The sequence below is a fragment of the Canis lupus genome, chromosome 11 (assembly GCF_048164855.1).
Source record: "Canis lupus baileyi chromosome 11, mCanLup2.hap1, whole genome shotgun sequence".
NCBI classification, from domain to species: domain Eukaryota; kingdom Metazoa; phylum Chordata; class Mammalia; order Carnivora; family Canidae; genus Canis; species Canis lupus.
In genome coordinates this window covers 63,990,375-64,007,977 of record NC_132848.1, presented here as the reverse complement: position 1 = coordinate 64,007,977, position 17,603 = coordinate 63,990,375, and the positions used below count along the sequence as shown (strand labels likewise).

The following is a 17,603-nucleotide window of genomic DNA, read 5'->3' as shown; positions in this document are numbered from 1 at the left end:
TTCTCTTTATAATAAGGCCTATCTTAATTATTTTTAACATACTTCAATAACACAATACACTCAATATATACATTATACAAAATAATTTAAGCACTAATTTTTATCTAGAGCCATTTGCTCTGGATACATTTTATTTTACTTGCAGTAAAATAGAAATATTTCTAAAAATATTCTAAAAATAGAATATATCACTAAAATGAAATTCAAATATATTCCCTCTAATAGGGACACTTGGTTAAAATTAAATTAAGAAAATTACCTTCGAAATTTATCTTTCTTGTCCTTTAAATCATCAACTTCATTGTGTGTGAAAAGATCAGCTATACGTGTAAGAAGATTTGCATTAATACAGTTCATGTTGCATGGGGTAGCTACTATGGCATTCATATTTTTGTGGCAATACTGAATACATTGTTCAACCTAAAAAAACACATGATAGAAAATGAATGTTGAAAAGAGTAGCAATGAAAGATCATGTCATGTCATGATGTCATGTCATGTCAATAACCTTCTTGGTTAATCTATACTATTCCAAAGTGAGCCAACAGGCCATATTTGTACAAACACATACAGAGCTAGGAAAATAATCTTCAGTTTTCTTAGCATACTTTAAACAATAGTACAATCTTTCATAATTGCGGCAGATATAAATCTCAGTCAACAAACTCAAGTATACAAGGTATGTGGCTTCCAATCACTAGACCCAGTGGCAATATGAAGCCTCTACCTCTGAGTGGCTGAGATATAATTTTAGTCACTTTAGGGTTTTCTCAGTTGTGTTGTGCTTGCTTTCTGATTTTCTTCCCTTCTCCAACCTGAGGTATATTTACTTACTTTTTAAGGTAGACTTGGGTTTTGAGGGAAAGTGGTGCTGGCTATTCACGTATTTTCAAAATATTTTGTTTATGGCATAAAAAATATGCTGTAGGGCTTAGACTTCAACACTCAAAGGTTAAGGACCCTTTTCATCTCTGCTTTTTTCTGTAACCCTTCCCTGAATTAATGCCAACAACTAAATGGGGAGCAACTAAGGAAGAATATGGAGAACTAGTAAAACCCCAATTAAACAAATTTCACATCTGTTAATATAGCAAAGAAGTACTCTGCTTTAACATAAACATATATAAACATGTGAATAATTAAATAAAAGGAACAAATAAATCTAATGTAGAGCCTGATATGTGCATATACATATTGCGTTTTTACATTTACCAATTACTATTAAGCAACAGATGTTAGCATCTGGTTTACAAATACACGATTATAGTAATAATTAGATATTTGTTTTTAATTCACCGAATTATAAATGAAAGACACAAATAAGTAAAACTTGCCTAAAGAAATTACTTAGAAAATATATTCCATTAATTTTCATTTAATTTGATTTTAGAGCAAAACCTCTCTCGCATCAAAGCTAATTCTGCTTAGTTTCATCTAATTTAATAGTTATTCCTTGCAAGATAAATTTACTTTATAGGCATGATATACTAATGGTACATAATAGTCTAACCCCTTTTCCACAGAAAAAGAGCAGTTGATTTTTTTTTTTTAAGAGCAGTTAATTCTAATGGGATTGTAAGCAGAAAGAATTAGGAGTCCCTAGAATAAGAAAGATGAGACAAAACTTTCCTAACATAGGAGAAGTCATTTTAGGGCCCACGCTATTTTCTGTATCTGTGTCCTACTTGCCCAAGCACACTTCTTGCAGAACCTCCTAGGAGGTGCCAGAGTTACAAAGAAATACAAAGACCTCAGTAGTTAAGGATTTTAAGGGAACCAAGGGAATGTAAAAACAGTTTCCATCAGCCTGGAAATAGCCTGACCATGTAAGAGACAACAAATTGGTGGTAAATGCTCTGCTGTTTCCAAAGTAAGGTCGGCCATGCATTCCTTAACAGAGATACCAAGATACCACACAGTTGATGCTCATAACCCCTTCCCCTCTTCAGTTACCTCTGCTTTATTATCATATTGAAGTCTCTACCCTAAGAAGAGCACAAGCTTCACTAAAATAGCATAGGTCGCCTGTATCTTATGACCCATCTTTACTTGCAATGACAGAGCTCCTCTTTATGGATATTTATCCTAAACCCTAAATAAAAGGAACTGCTCACCCCTGCTTGGGAAGTAATGGAAGTTGATTTTGGAAGTTATTCCTTATTTGTTGCAAATAGTTTTCCTTTGTGTGACAACTCTACCTGATGTAGTCTCTATCTGTAACTAAGGAGGAAATTCCTTTTAGTTCAGTTACAGAATCACACTTTTGAATTAACAACTATTTTAGTAAGATGTCTTAAAAATTTCTAGACACTTGAAGAAAAAATCAAGTTGTATGTTAAATTAAGCACAGGTGAATAAGAAAGCTTGGATTTTTTTTTTTTTTTTTTTTTTACAGAGAGAGGAGGGGGAGAGAGGTGGGGGGGAAGGAGGAGGGAGAGAGGGGAAGAGAGAAAAAGAGAGAGAGAATGAATCTTAATTAGTCTCCATACCCAGAGTAGAGCCCAGCGCAGGGCTCAATCTCACAACCCTGAGATCATGACCTGAGCCAAAATTGAGAGTAATGTTTAACTGACTGTGCCACCCAGGCACCCCAAAAAAGAGCCTGGATATTTTGTTAATACTTACCAATGAATCCATTTTCAAAAACTCTGAAGAAATAAGAATTGAAATGACATTTCCTGGCTCTAAAAAAAAGAAAAAAATTAAATTCTCCTTTTGATTTGTACTTCAACCTCCTCAGAACAGGCTCCTTCTCACCTTAAAGGAGGATGTTACATTATAAGAGCAATTTATTATAACCATACTACATCATATATCTTAGATACATGAAAGAAAGACAATGTAGTGTTAAAATACAAGGTACAGAGTATAGTTTTATACCAAGTAAAAGACTCCAGTTTTTAGATACAGGTATAGGAAAAGCACATAGTAAATCTGCACTGGTATTAGATTTATATCAAGTAAAAGACTCCAGTAAAAGATAGGACACATGCAAACTTTTCTCCTTACCTAAATCACAAAAAAAATATAATTAAAAGTGAGACTATAATTCATTACATAAAAAAAAATCATAGTGAGAAACTCCTTTAAATGATTAATGAAAGCACTTGTTAGTAGTGAAATTATTTCAAAAGTAGTAAAATGCTTGTTATGAACAAATATTTAATTTAAAAATTCTGAAAGATAAAATTTACTATGGTTGAAGTACTAAAGTTACTTCCTAAAGGCAGGCTGAAGTGAGCCTTGAGAGGCCTAACCAGGGAAGGGGAAATGCCAACTGACACTATTATTTTGGTAAACCTAAGTCATCTCCTGTGAGATATGTTTAAGAAAAAAAAAAAGCTGTGATTTTTAGCATTATAGTACTAAGACAATTCTTCTAAATAAAGGACTATGCAGACATTGATTAAAATAAGTAATCCTAATCTTTATTTAAGTAGTATTTCGGGATCCCTGGGTGGCACAGCGGTTTAGCGCCTGCCTTTGGCCCAGGGCGCGATCCTGGAGACCCGGGATCGAATCCCACGTCGGGCTCCCGGTGCATGGAGCCTGCTTCTCCCTCTGCCTATGTCTCTGCCTCTCTCTCTCTCTGTGTGACTATCATAAATAAATAAATAAACAAAAATATTAAAAAAAACAAATTACCAGACCTTCCCCTTAACAATTGCCTTAAGTAAAATTCTAAAAAAAAAAAAAAAAAAAAGTAGTAGTATTTCTAGGTTAAATAGCAATGGTGAAGGGAGGAGGGAACTAGTGAAAAATCCCTCAGGGAAGTGTAATATAGCCCATTCCAGCTAAGACTCATCATCTGCATTATTAGAGATTTAATTAAGCATTTTGGTGGTTTTCCTGGTTAGAATAAAGATTGTTTTTATTTATTTATTTGTTTTTAAAAAGATCTTATTTATTTAGAGAGAACGTGCACACGTGCACACACACACAAGTCGAGGGAGGGGCAAAGGGACATGGAGAGTGACTCTCAAGCAGACTCCTGAGTGTGGAGCCTAATGTGGGAATTCAATCTCACAACCCCAAGATCATGACCTGAGCTGAAATAAGGAGTTGGAAGCTAAACTGACTGAGCCACCCAGGTGCCCCCAAAGATTGCTTTTATAAAAATTTATGTTTGGGGCACCTGGGTGGCTCAGTGGTTAAGCATCTGCCTTTGGCTCAGGGCATCATCCCGGGGTCCTGGGATCGAGTCCTTCATAGGCTCCCTACTTCTCCCTCTGCCTATATCTCTGCCTCTCTCTGTGTATCTCTCAAAAAATTTTTTTTAAAAAAAATTTATGTTTGTAGCCATTGATATAAGGTCAAAGATTACAGAATGATTGGTTTTGCTCCACTTCTTTTATCTTTACTACATGCATAAATATGCTGGATCAAACAATATTTATTTCTCTTTACATAATTTGATTTATTTCACATATACATATCATTTCTGGGTGATCTGGAATCTCCAGCCTCTGGCTGAAAATTTTTATTTAGCAATCTTGTAATTTTATTTAAGAACGACTAGAAACTTTTTTCCATTAAATTGGTCCACTACAATGTAATGAAATATATATTTCTTCAGGAGATTTTTATACTGTCCCTATAGATTTATTTACTAATAAAAAATTAAAAAATATTTTGGTGCTGCTTTCTAGTGTACCAAAAGACTTTATTAAATCACAGTTGTGATTTCCTATACAAGTCTATACCCAACTAAAGATTACTAAGAAATTACCATCCTTTCATCTAGAATGCTGGTTCTTAAAACTTTTAATCTTAAGATGCTTTTTTGTTTAGATAGGTTATTTTATCAGTACTGACCATAAAAACAGGGAAAAATTTCAAATACTTCTCAATTCTTTTTAAAAGAATAATAAACTCATTACATAGTAACATATTTTGTGAAAAGTTATATTTTCCAAAATACAAGTTAACAAGAAGAGTAACACTGATATTTCTTGCAAATTTCTTCAATGCCTGACTTAAGAGAAGGCAGCTAGATACTATATCTGTTTCTACATTCAATGTGTGGGTAGTCTTCTCTTATGTTACTCCCAACTTAATGATTGGTAGTTTCTTTTAAAGGTTAGTTGTAGGGATCCCTGGGTGGCGCAGCGGTTTGGCGCCTGCCTTTGGCCCAGGGCGTGATCCTGGAGACCCGGGATGGAATCCCACATCAGGCTCCCGGTGCATGGAGCCTGCTTCTCCCTCTGCCTGTGTCTCTGCCTCTCTCTCTCTCTCTCTGTGACTATCATAAATAAATGAAAATTAAAAAAAAAAAAATATCTAAAGGTTAGTTGTAACAGGATCTGAAGTCAAACAAACTTTTCCTGTTCTGTTATCTTAAAGTCAAAGGATTTATCTTGCACTTTGAATGGATCTTTAACCCATACATGATTTTAACAACATGCACTGATCATTTGAAAAATATTGATTCGCTGAGTTATGTGGACCTTCTAAATGTTGAAACATTTCATTGTAAAACATATATTTAAAAAGTCACATTTTAGTATTACCACTAGTCTCATCAGAAAAGTCTTCAAATATGGAGAAGCTGTCAAGCATGTGGAAGCAGGTACAAGGTTTCCTAACTCTAACTCTCACGTGAAACCTTGAATTTTGTTATTGACAATAGATATGGTCAGTTGTTTCCCTTTAGTAGACCAGTCTCTTAATTCATTTTCAAGAAAATATCTGCCAAATGCCTAAGTCTGAAAAACCATAATTTGCCTATCATTCTTTCAAGTAAAAATGGCTTTCTCTTTTTAAAAAGCAGCCTGTTTAGCTTGCAACACAAACAACTGCACATGTGCTTTTCCTCCAGACAACCATCATGCTTCACTGTGCAGCAGAAGTGCATTTCCCATGTCATCACACAGAACATGAAAAAGATGCATACTCAGGGGTCAAGAGTTAATAAAATTAATAATTTTTACTGTTTTCTTAAGGACATTCTTAAAGTGAGAGTGAATTTTTTCTTCTAGTTTTTTTTTTCCTTTTAATCTATGAGCATATGGTATTGAGGAATAGGGTGACTACTAGTACAGTTTGGTGCCCTGCCCTGATGTGTGCTAAAGCTCCCACAGTTTTATCTTCCATTACTTCTGTACCATCTGAACAAGTGTCAACACAGAGAAAAAGACAATAACACTTTAGTATTATAATGCAAACCGTCTTGACCTTGTGAATCCTGTAAAATATCTCCAGGATTCCAGAGGTCCATGTACTATACAGTGAGAACTGCTGATCTAGAGACCTGTCCACTTGTCATACATTCACTACAATCTACTAAAAAAGGATAAGGTATCAGTTTCCTAAAAGGTGGTAACTAATCTCAGCACAGATACTAATGTCCAAATAATTTTCCACATTGCATGTTTGGCCTGAAGCAACTAACAGGTGACACATAAATTTCACTACAAAATAAGCAATAGATTGTCTTTTACCTAAAGTGGGCATCTCACAATCTTTATTCTCCTTAGTGTTCCTTTTAACATATTTTATCAACCAGTTGAAAATGTGAACGTCACAATGAACTGAAATGTCCACCTCTTCCCAGCGCTGGGCATCCATAGATAAATATTCAGCAAAGTACTTCATTTCTGATATCAAAAGATCTCGTGGGCAAATAAAATCTTCTTTCAAATTTTTTGCTTCATCGCATACATGGATCACCATGTTTGGCCTTCATAAAAAATGTTACACAGAAATGAAATTATTAGAGTTTTAGAAGAGGAGCCAAGAATACTGACATTTATTGGAAGCACGAGAACAAGATTTTTGGAAGTTTTGACCATACATCAATTTTATAGGGTTTGACATCCAGAATTTTTCATTGTCTTGCTAATCTGATCTATATCTTAGGTTTTGACTAATTTTATTTAAGCTATTAAGCTTATTAAGCCCAATAACTTAAGAGCGTAACAAAAATATTTTACTATAGGACTCTAATTTACATGGCTTAAAGTTTATTTTTCAATAATAATAAAATTAAAAAAAAATACCAATTCACAAAAAAATTAAATAACACATTCTAATTCTTGTGAAGAACATAAAATGGCACTTTTACATGGTTATGGGTATGATGAGTAAAGACTAAAGACTAAAATTTTATTACTAATAATTAGGAATAACAGTTAAAATTATTCATTAAAGAATTAAAACACTAGCATGGCTACTTAGTTATTTTTAACAGCAAGAGAGTTTGTTTCTAAGCATTCATCAAATATAAATTAGTAAATATAGTAAAAAGGGCTCAAGACTACAATGTGCATATTAACATATTTAAAAAACAATTTAAGAGTAAGTTCAGATAATGCATCTGAAAGACTGCTTCAAAAATTATATACTCCTTGCATTTACTTTCCCTTGAAAATTATACCACCTCAAAAAAAGAAATATTAGTGTGATCCACAACTACCTTCACATCATTACAAAACAGAATAGAGACACACTCTCCTACAATAAGAATTTAATGTGTTCAATGGAATTCCATAACTTTCTAGTACAAAAAAAATACATTTGAAACAAAATTGGACTACCAGAAAAAGGATTATAAGCTAATATTCTTGTCAAAGTCAAAGGAATTTAAATAACTTCATAAATTGTTCTTCCAAAGAAATTACAGTCAAAATATAAATAGGTAATGGCTGTTATAATGAAGCATAATGGTTCTGTGGCTTTTGGGTCCACAATATGAAATACTAGATAATTCCAGTAAAAAAAATACCTGATAAATTTTTGTGCTATACAAACAAAACTATCCATTAAAAATCTATGTGAACAAATTAAAAATCATTGAACGATATACTTCAAAAGAGTAATTCTTCTTATTGTGGTAAAATGCACGTAACATAAAATCTGTCATATCAGCCCTTTTACGTGTACAGTTTAATGGCATTAAGTACATTTGCATTGTTATATGATCATCACTACCATCCATCTCCAGAACTTTTTCAAAAGGGTAAATTTTATGATATGTGAATTATATATGAATAAAACTGTTACAAAAAAACCTATTGGATCTGAAAATACAGAAAGGAACTTTCAGATATGAAAATACTCTGTATCTTCATTTGAGTGATGGTTACATGTATGGTAAACTCATTTGTTAAAACTCATCAAGGTGAATACTTGAAATATGTCTAACATATTGTATGTAAAATATAAAACAATCAAAACTTGCAATATACTGAAAGGTGTATTCTAATTTTTAAGTGTTTCTATAATGAGAATTATATTTCAATGGCTCTAAAATATACATCTAGTTTAATAAAATTGGAGAACAAATGGCAGATATTTTTCTTTAGGTTTTAAAATTTGTTTTTCAAACTTACTTATTCGTAGAGGTTACTCCTAATATTTACAAATATGAAAATGAATTTTTAAAATGGAAAACTGTAGTCCAATTTAATTATAATGTGAATAAGCCATATGTTTACCTATCAAGCACTGGCATAGTTCAACATATAAACTATTCTGATCCTAACAATTTCAACAATTGTGTATTGTGAAACTCCTAAATTATGGTAACTGATATATACAATCACCAATCATATATTTTATAATTTAAGGTTGATATTCATATTAAATCTTATCTAGCAAAGAACCAGCCTCCTACCCTTCAGATTCTTCAGTCTTTTCTCCACCATTACGAGTAGTACAATTTTCACTTTCTGAAGAACAATTCCTTGTGGAAGCTATACTATGTCTTCCTTAAATACAGAAACAAACACATACAAAAACAAAGGGGGAGGTTAGCATGTCTAGCTGAGAATGGGTTTTTACTTACTGAATGGTTATACTGTAAATGCATGGTTTCCAAGGCTAGTTAAATGGTACTTTGTTAGGTGGCATTTCCCTTAATATTTCTAAAGGTATATGTAAGAAACAGTACAAAAAAAGGATCACACATTGCTAACATTACACTGAAGATTTAAGAAATGATATGGTGTGAATGGACAGGGGTCAAATGTTCAAAAGCCAACAGTATAGTTCTCTGTTCCTGAAGCAAATTTTTATACCAGTATTCTGACTACTGCTGCTGAGATTCAAATCATTCACTACACTCAGAATTTCTAAAATCAGTTATTATTTCCAATGTAACTGCAGAAAACACATCTTTTCTATCCTGCCACTGTGTCATTTGAAGCCTCTGCTAACTACAATAAAAGTGTAGATAACACAAGAAGAAAGCAATATTTTCTAGGAAAAAAAATTAAGTAGAAAGTATAGGTCAAATCTTTTTGAAATTTATGACATAACTAGGCTAACAGATTGTAGTAGTAAATTTTGATATAGTAAAAAGCTTTTTATAGTGATCGTGTTTTGACCTGCATATTAACATTACAACATTTTTCAAATATAGCAAGGACACATTTCTAAAATTCAGAAAGAGACAAATCCTAATAGATTTTCTAGTAATGCTTACATTAGCATTTAAATAAAGAAAAAAAGGTTGATTGAAATGCATAGTTTGTAAAATTATCATAAGGACAAGTATTGCATTTTGTTTTCAAACCTGACCTGTTTTGGAAATTGCATCTTGACCAACTGGAGTCTCCTGAAAGTCTCCCTGCATGTCAAGAAGGGAGGATTTGATATATGTGGCTAAAGTTTCCACAGGACTCTCTCCAGCAGCCATTAGAGGACTATACTGGTTATCAACAGGCGAACTTCCACTGCTCTTCAGTTCATCAAACCTTTTTGCACACTGTAATGACATAAAAGGAAGGAAATGCAGGTTCCTCTTAGTTAAAAAATAAGATTATTTTCTTGCCTTCTATTTGATATTTTTCTATAATCATTTTTTACAAGCGAATTCTAATCTGCTGGGTAATTCCTAGAAAATTAGCCACACTTCAATATACAAAAGCTTCTGACTTTTTTCTTCTTTAAAATTCAGAGTAAACTTTCTTTTTGAGAGAGAGCATGGATGCATATGTGCAGAGGGTGGAGGAGATGAGGAGCAGAGGGAGGGGAAAAGAGAGAGAATCTTAAGCAGGCCTGCAAAGCCAGATCTCACAACCCTGAGATCATGATATGAGCCAAAACCAAGAGTTAGATGCTGCCACCCAGGAGCCCATAGAACTTTTTAAAATACGCTTTAACCCAATGGCACAATATGTTTATGCTGTGATAGGAAAATGAAAAGCACCTTTACAACCATATTCCCCCATGGTTTGTATTTATTATCAGTTGACAATTGTAATAATCTAGCTAAACACTTGGCTTTTATTTTTACATTAACTGAGTTTCCACCAGGAATCAGACCAAATATCAACCTTCATTAGAAACCAAAAATAATCTATTTTGTGACACTAGATTTTCTTTATTTAAATAATGAAGACTTTAGGGGCACCTGAGTGGCTCAGCAGTTGAGCATCTACCTTTAGTTCAGGTCATGATCCCAGGTTCTTAGAATCAAGCCCCACGACTGGTTCCCACCTGAAAAAAAGTGGTGATGAATGTCTGGGCAAATCATGAAAAACCAATGTTATAACGTTATTAGAAAAATGTAATGATTCATACATTATATCTCAGTGAGGAGCCTGCTTCTTTCTGGGAAATGTTCAACCTCTTTAGGAGTTAAGGTAAATTAAGTAAATTAAATTAAAACTGAAATAACACTTATTAAAAATATATATAAATAAGAATTTTGAAAAGACACACATACATAAATAATACATGACATAAAAAGTACAGGGATCAAGACTCAGCTAAGGTGACTGGAATATAACACTGATGGCCCTTTTAGTGGACAATATGTAAGAAAAGTCTTAAAAATGTATTATCCTCTAAGGAAAGAACAATAAGATATTTTACAAGTGTTATTTGTAGTAGCCAAAAGTTGGAAATAATAGCCTACATTCAACAAAAGGGGCTGGTTTTAATAAATCATGAAATAGCTCATAGCTTGCAAAAGTCTATTAATTGATACACAAAGATGTTTATAGTATGCTATGTGAAAAAGCAAGCAGCAAAACAGTACATTTGTTGTATGTCCATCTTAAGAATTCTTATATGTATAGAAAAGTATCTGGAAGGATATATACAAGGTGCTAACAACTTACTTTAGATATTATTCTGATTTTTCACTTATTTCCTTTGTGTGTGTGTTCATTAAGGACATGTTTTGTTTAGTAATAAAAAACAATTTAGGGATGCCTGGGTGGCTCAGTTGGTTAAGCATCTGACTCTTGATTTCAGCTCAAGTCAAGATCTCAGTGGCTTCACTCTCAGCAGGGAGTCTGCTTGAGAGTCTTTCTTTTTTTAAAAAAAGATTCTATTTATTTGTGAGAGAAAGCAAGCAGGATAGAGAGAGAGCATGAGCAGGAGGAAGGTGCAGAGGGAGAAGAAGAAAGACTCTCCGCTGAGCAGGGAGCCTGATGTGGGGCTCCAACCCAGGACCCTGGGATCATGACCTGAGCTGAAGGCAGATGCTTAACCCACTGAGCCACCCAGGCGCCCCAGCTTGAATTCTTTCCCTCTGCCTCCTCCTGTGTGCACATGCACATGCCTTTTCTCTCTCTCAAATAAAAAAATGTTTAAAAAACTATTTAAAATTTAACACTACTTACATATAGTCTTATTCACATTTAGTTGTATTTTAGTTAAAAAAAAAAATAATTGGGTAAATCCGAATACACAGTGAATATTAGATGATATGATAGTTATTGTTAATTTCTTAGGTTTAACCATGGTATTGTGGTTATGAAATAACGTCCTTAATTTAAGGAGATGTATGCTGTAGTCTATGGGGTGAAGTGTCACAGTATCTGACACTTTTAAGTATCACAGAAAATTACATAGATCAAGCAGATACGGCGTCTATATAAGAATACAGGGGTGTACTACTATTCTTTCAACTTTCTATATGCTTGAAGTTATTCATGATAAAAAGTTAGAACAGTAGTTGAATTCATGGGTTTGCCCCATTTTAAAACCTAACAAGTTTCAAAACTTAACCAAAAGGTTTGAAAAAGCATAAATTAGGGAGTGATAATATATACTAAAAAAATAAGTTCCCTTATCAATTCACAAAGCCTATAACATAACCAAGGACAAGTAATTTTTTGTGGGTATTGGTTTTCTCAGCTGCAAAAGAAGATGGTGGAACTGGTTCATTCACTAATTCCACAAGTATTTATTGAGTGTATATGATGGACCAGGGTAAGGGTGAACATGCTTAAAATCTACTGGGGAAAATCAATAATGTTATTTCTACTTCTAGAGAACTCTGAGGTGATTCACTCATTTTAGTTCCTGTTAACAGCAAAAATTCTGAGGTCAGTGTTTCTCAAACTAGGTTTTATAGATGAATTACCAGAAATCAAAGAATTCCCTGTAAGAACTTTTAGATTTTAAGTTTTGATTTTGAACATAAAATAAAAATCACCTGATTCATCAGGATGACAGAGTATTTCAGTGCCTATCCGCTTTTCTGTTTACAATTAAATTGTACCAGGAAATATTTTAATTGTCTAAGGCTAATTTTTAAAAAGAGAAAGATAGGGAAGGGACCAGTAGAGGAGAGAGGCATTGGTGTCAAGGGAAGGCAAGTAACATCATGATAAGGCCTCCTAGTAGGTTAAAGAGAGAAAAGTGGAAAAAGAACGAAGTCTATGAAAGGCACGTGGCAATACAGGCTGAATACAAAAATTTTTGTGCCATAATAGACCATACAATATTTCCTTTATAATCACCAATTTAATTTCAGCAAAACACTATTACTTACAGCATTAGGTAAACATTTTTAGTTTGAATTTTGTTAGTTTTAGTTTTCATTTGTGTCTGTAATTTGTAAATTTGGTTTAAGGGTGTATGGGTGTGTTTATACCTAGTATTGTTAGTGCACATTTAATTTACATTATAATAAAAATAATTTAAGTCAACACTGGGAGTTTTCAAGTTTTTTCCTTTAAAAAGGTCTGTCCAGGGGATTCCTGGGTGGCGCAGCGGTTTGGCGCCTGCCTTTGGCCCAGGGCGCGATCCCGGAGACCCGGGATCGAATCCCACATTGGGCTCCCGGTGCATGGAGCCTGCTTCTCCCTCTGCCTGTGTCTCTGTCTCTCTCTCTCTCTGTGACTATCATAAATAAATAAATAAATAAAATTTTAAAATAAAAATAAAAATAAAAAGGTCTGTCCATTATTCAAGTTTGAGAAGTATAGCATTAGGGATTTAATAACATATAATTTGATTAATAAAAATTTCATCTACCCATAATTTTACAGTATCAGTTCTGTTAATTAAAATTACATATTAGTGAATTTTCAGTTGTTACATAAACAATTGAATTTAAACATACTAGGTGGGTTAATATATAATTTATGCAGTTTGTATCTAGACAAAACATACCATATATGCACATTCAGTATTTATGCATATGAATATGTAAAACTCAAAATTTTTTTCCTTTCTTAGTAGCTGTTTATTTTTTGTATTTCAATTTCCTGATTTTAATTCAAAACAATTATATGATATTCTTCTGAGGTGAGGCACAATGATACATAACATTGAACTCCTGCTACTGAGACTTATCATCTTATCTACTGAACTATTTTAATCTGCCTAACAATTATTTGGGGAATCTTAAGTTTTCCTGATCTTGTTCGTTTATTTTCCATAACTATGTAAGGATGAGATGCCCAAATCTTACATGATGAGCACTCTTGGCTCCAAATTGTCTTATCATATCACTTTCTGCAGGATCCACAATTATTGACAATAAAACTCTACTGAATTTTTTATTGGGACAATGAAACAATCCACTGCTAGCTATTTTATTCATAACTTATTTTCCATTTCCATATAAATAGCTGTTTCTTTAAATTGATCATTTTCGGATTTTTCCAGGAGAAATCTGGGGGATGGTTATTTACCTCTTTGGGTGTTAATCCAGGTACAAGCCTTGCCACAGTTTCCCAGTTGATGGTCTGATGGATCCCAATTAATGGATAAAGAATCATGTCCAACACCATTTGGTTGTTATTGTTCAAGAAATTGTTGTTCTCTGAATATCCACGACTCATCTTTTGGAACTAGAAATAGACAAACAGACATATTTATACCTGAAATCCAAGTTTTTCCTGATGATTATAAATCATTTATAATTTATTCCTAAGAATTTATGCTACCTCTAAAGGAAAAATAAAACTGACCTAAAATGAACAGAATATACAGCTCAAATTTCTTCAAATATCATATCATTTGAATATTATGGATTGGTGGATGGATAGATACATAGGATGGAAACATGAAAAAAAGTATAATAAATGTGATGTGAAAAAAAACAAGTTAATCTAACATTGTAGGATAAGCATAATCATTGTTATTGTGCCACGTGATTATTATAAATGGTGGGACATTCTATCACCAATTATAATTATTATTTCTGTACGTTTGAAGTAAGTTTTACTGAAGTGTTCTTCTTGTCTTCAGAAAAAACATGACAATTGATCTGGTAAGATTTCATCCTTACAACACATCCAAACACACCCTGCCACTCAAATATAAAAAGCCAAAGCACCTACACATGCATGTGTGCGTGCGCACGTGCACACACACGTGCACTCACTCCTGCATGGTGGAGGCTTCCCTTGCATTGTCACCTGGCTCCCGACCCACCACATCCTCTAGTTCAATTCAGGAGCCCTTGAATAACATATCCAGCTACCAAGGGTGTCCAAGATGTTCAGGCCATGGAATCACCAAGAAAAAAAGGATCTAGGGGTGCTTGAGTGGCTCAGTCAGTTGGGTCTGACTCTTAATTTCAGCTCATGATCTCAGGGGGTAGTCTGCTTTTCTCCCTTTCCATTTGGGCCAATCCCACCCCGCATGCATTCTATCTTTCTAAAGTATATAAATAAGGGGTTTCTGGGTGGCTCAGACAGTTAAGCATCTGCCTTTGGCTCAGGTCATGATCCTGGGGTCCTAAGATTGAGCCCTGCGCAGGGCTCCCTGCTCATCGAGGAGTTTGCTTCTCCCTCTTTTTTTTTTTTTTTAAGATTTTATTTATTTATTCATGAGAGAGAGAGAGAGAGAGAGAGAGACAGGCAGAGGGAGAAGCAGGCTCCATGCAGGGAGCCCAACGTGGGAGTTGATCCCGGGTCTCCAGGATCACGCCCTGGGCCAAAGGCGGCACTAAACCACTGAACCACGGCACTGCCCTCTCCCACTCCTTTTGCACACCCACCCCCTATGCTCTCTTTATCTCTCTCAAATAAACAAAATCTTAAAAAAAAAAAAAAAGGCTCTAGATGGCTTCCCAAATCAATGTAGTTCAATAAACATTTAGTGAGTCCAATTATTGGCCCAGAATTGGAGATACAAAAATAAATACGGCATGGTCCCAGTCCTCAAGGAATTCATGGTCTGGTGAGGGATACTAGCAGTCAAACAGATAACTTTAACATCATTTGCTGAGAGCCAAAGCAGAGGGGAGCCATGGGGGAGTAAAGAACACATAATAGTTGTTACTGAGTACAGCTGGCCCCTGAACAACACAGGTTTGAACTGTGCAGGTCCGCTTATACCCAGACTTTTTTGGCCACACCACAATACTGTAAATGTATTTGCTCTTCCTTATGATTTTCTTAATAATATTTTCTTCTCTCTGGCTTGTAAGAATACAGTATCTGATACATATACAAAATATGTGTTAATAGACGTTATCAGTACGGTTTGTGGTAAACAGTAAACTATTAGTACTTAAGTTTTTGGAGAGTCAAAAGTTATACAAGTATTTTTTACTCTAGGTGGGGTCACTACCTTTTAATCCCTGCATTTTCAAGGGTCAATTTAATAATTTTAGTTTAACAAAATGTAGTTTAGTAATTCTGAAACACTTCCTTGAACCCAGTTGAAAACAGATTTTACAGACAGAGCTTTATTCTCCACCTGGATGCCCAGCACATCATAACTTTTCATATTACACAATTTGAGATGTATGTTAGAGGACATAGGGTATCTTATAATTTGTTTGGACCTCAGTAGAAAATAGTCTAATACAGAATTCAGGGCGAGGACTTGGGTGCTGTTTTTTCCTTCACTTCCAAAAAGATTCATTTAAAATTTCTAAAATATTTATTGTTGGGGGCACCTGAGTGGCTGATGCTCCTCTCTCCCCTCGGTCTACCTCCCCACCTACCACCCCTGCTCATGCTATCTCACTCACTCTCTCAAGTGAATAAAATCTTTTAAAAATTTATTTAAATCATAAATATTTATTGTAGCCTGCAGTGTGTTGGCACCTATTAGCTAATCAAAATATTGTCCATATCAAATACTTAAACATTTTTATGTATATTTCAAATGTGATACTCATTTATAATATACGTGGCATTCTTATAAATTCCCTTGGAATAGCTTGTCACAGTGCACTCCATTCCGGGAAAAAAAAAAAAAAGAAAGTACAGACTTCTCAAAAGCTGCGGCACTTAAGAAAAAAATTGGAAGCTCAAATGACACTACTACTAAATCTTAGTCCTATTACTGATAAACTATTTTCAACGTTAAGGTGATACATGTTATTTACCAGATATAAAAATTCTAATTAATGCACTAGCTTTTTAAGAAACTCCTGCCTTAAAAAAAAACCCCAAAAAACAAAACAAAACCCCTCCTGTCCTACTCCCCCACTCCCACAACCTTGGTTTACTTAAATGCATTAGTAAAACCAGTTTAATTAAGACCAAAGAGAGGTCCACGACTGACAGGTGACTTTTCCTCTTGAAAAAAAAAAAAAAGAGGAAAAGGCTTTTGTAGACAGAGACTTTTTTGCTTCGTATGAGGAAAGGTGCGGAACGAAGGGGCCGGCGCGGCGGCGGGGCGGCAGGTCGGAGGCCTCCAGCACAGCAGCACAGCACAGGGGAGAGGACCGGGGTCATCCCGCTCCGGGGGGAGAAGCCTCGTGCCCCGGCTCCCCGACCACAGACCCGGGCCGAGGCAGTTGGCTTCCACCGGGAAGGAGAAAATAAAGCCACAAGTGACACCCGGGACGACCGCTCCAAGCCCGGCCACCCCGGCGCAGAGGCTCCCCGCGGGGCGCGTCCTCAGGTTCCCCCGCCCCGGGGCGCGGACAAAGGCGCCGGGCAGCGGGCGCGGCGGAGGGAAGGTGCGGTCGGAGGCCGGGCGCGGCCGGGGCTCCCTCGGCAGGTGCGCGGGCGGCGGGGCGGGGCGGGGCGCGGCGGGGCGGGGCGGGGCGGGGGCTGCTCGCGGGGCGTGCGGGGGCGTGCGGGCTCCGGCGGGTCCCCGGGCCGGGCCGGGCCGGCGGGGAAGGAGGCCGCGGCGGGAAGCCGCTGACGGCCAGCGGTGCCGCCCCCGGCCGCGCCCCCGCCCCGCCCCGCCCCCGCCCCCGCCCCCCGCCGGCTCCCGAGGCCCCTCGGCGTCTCGCTCACCTGCCCGGGGCCGCGGTGGCCCTCGCTGCGCCTCCGTCACCTGCAGCGGCCGGCACCGCCCGCGCTCGCGCCATGAAGCCTCCCGCTACGGGGCCCGCGAGCCCGGCCGCTGAGCCCGCACGCGCCGCCCCTCCCGCGCGCAGGGAAGCGCCGGCCGCCGCCCCGCCAATCACAGGCCAGCGCCGGCCGCCGTCCCGCCAATCACAAGCC

At 36.3% G+C, this 17,603-nt stretch overlaps 1 protein-coding gene across 4 annotated transcripts in view; it reads right to left on the bottom strand.

Annotated features, from left to right (window-relative positions):
• SANBR (SANT and BTB domain regulator of CSR) overlaps positions 1-17,526 on the bottom strand; it is a 54,126-nt gene extending 36,600 nt beyond the window's left edge. Inside the window, exons 1-8 of one of the 4 annotated variants that reach the window (XM_072768497.1) lie at positions 17,394-17,492; positions 13,878-14,036; positions 10,383-10,440; positions 9,520-9,706; positions 8,615-8,708; positions 6,441-6,679; positions 2,626-2,684; positions 260-420 (exon numbers count right to left, since the gene is read on the bottom strand). In XM_072768497.1, the coding sequence (XP_072624598.1) occupies positions 260-420; positions 2,626-2,684; positions 6,441-6,679; positions 8,615-8,708; positions 9,520-9,637 (671 nt within the window). In that variant the 5' untranslated portion in view covers positions 9,638-9,706; positions 10,383-10,440; positions 13,878-14,036; positions 17,394-17,492. Of the gene's footprint in view, positions 1-259; positions 421-2,625; positions 2,685-6,440; positions 6,680-8,614; positions 8,709-9,519; positions 9,707-10,382; positions 10,441-13,877; positions 14,037-17,393 lie in introns of those variants that run through there. The other 3 variants (XM_072768495.1, XM_072768498.1, XM_072768496.1) reach the window with 3 other exon arrangements.
• Between the last annotated feature and the right edge of the window lie 77 nt (positions 17,527-17,603).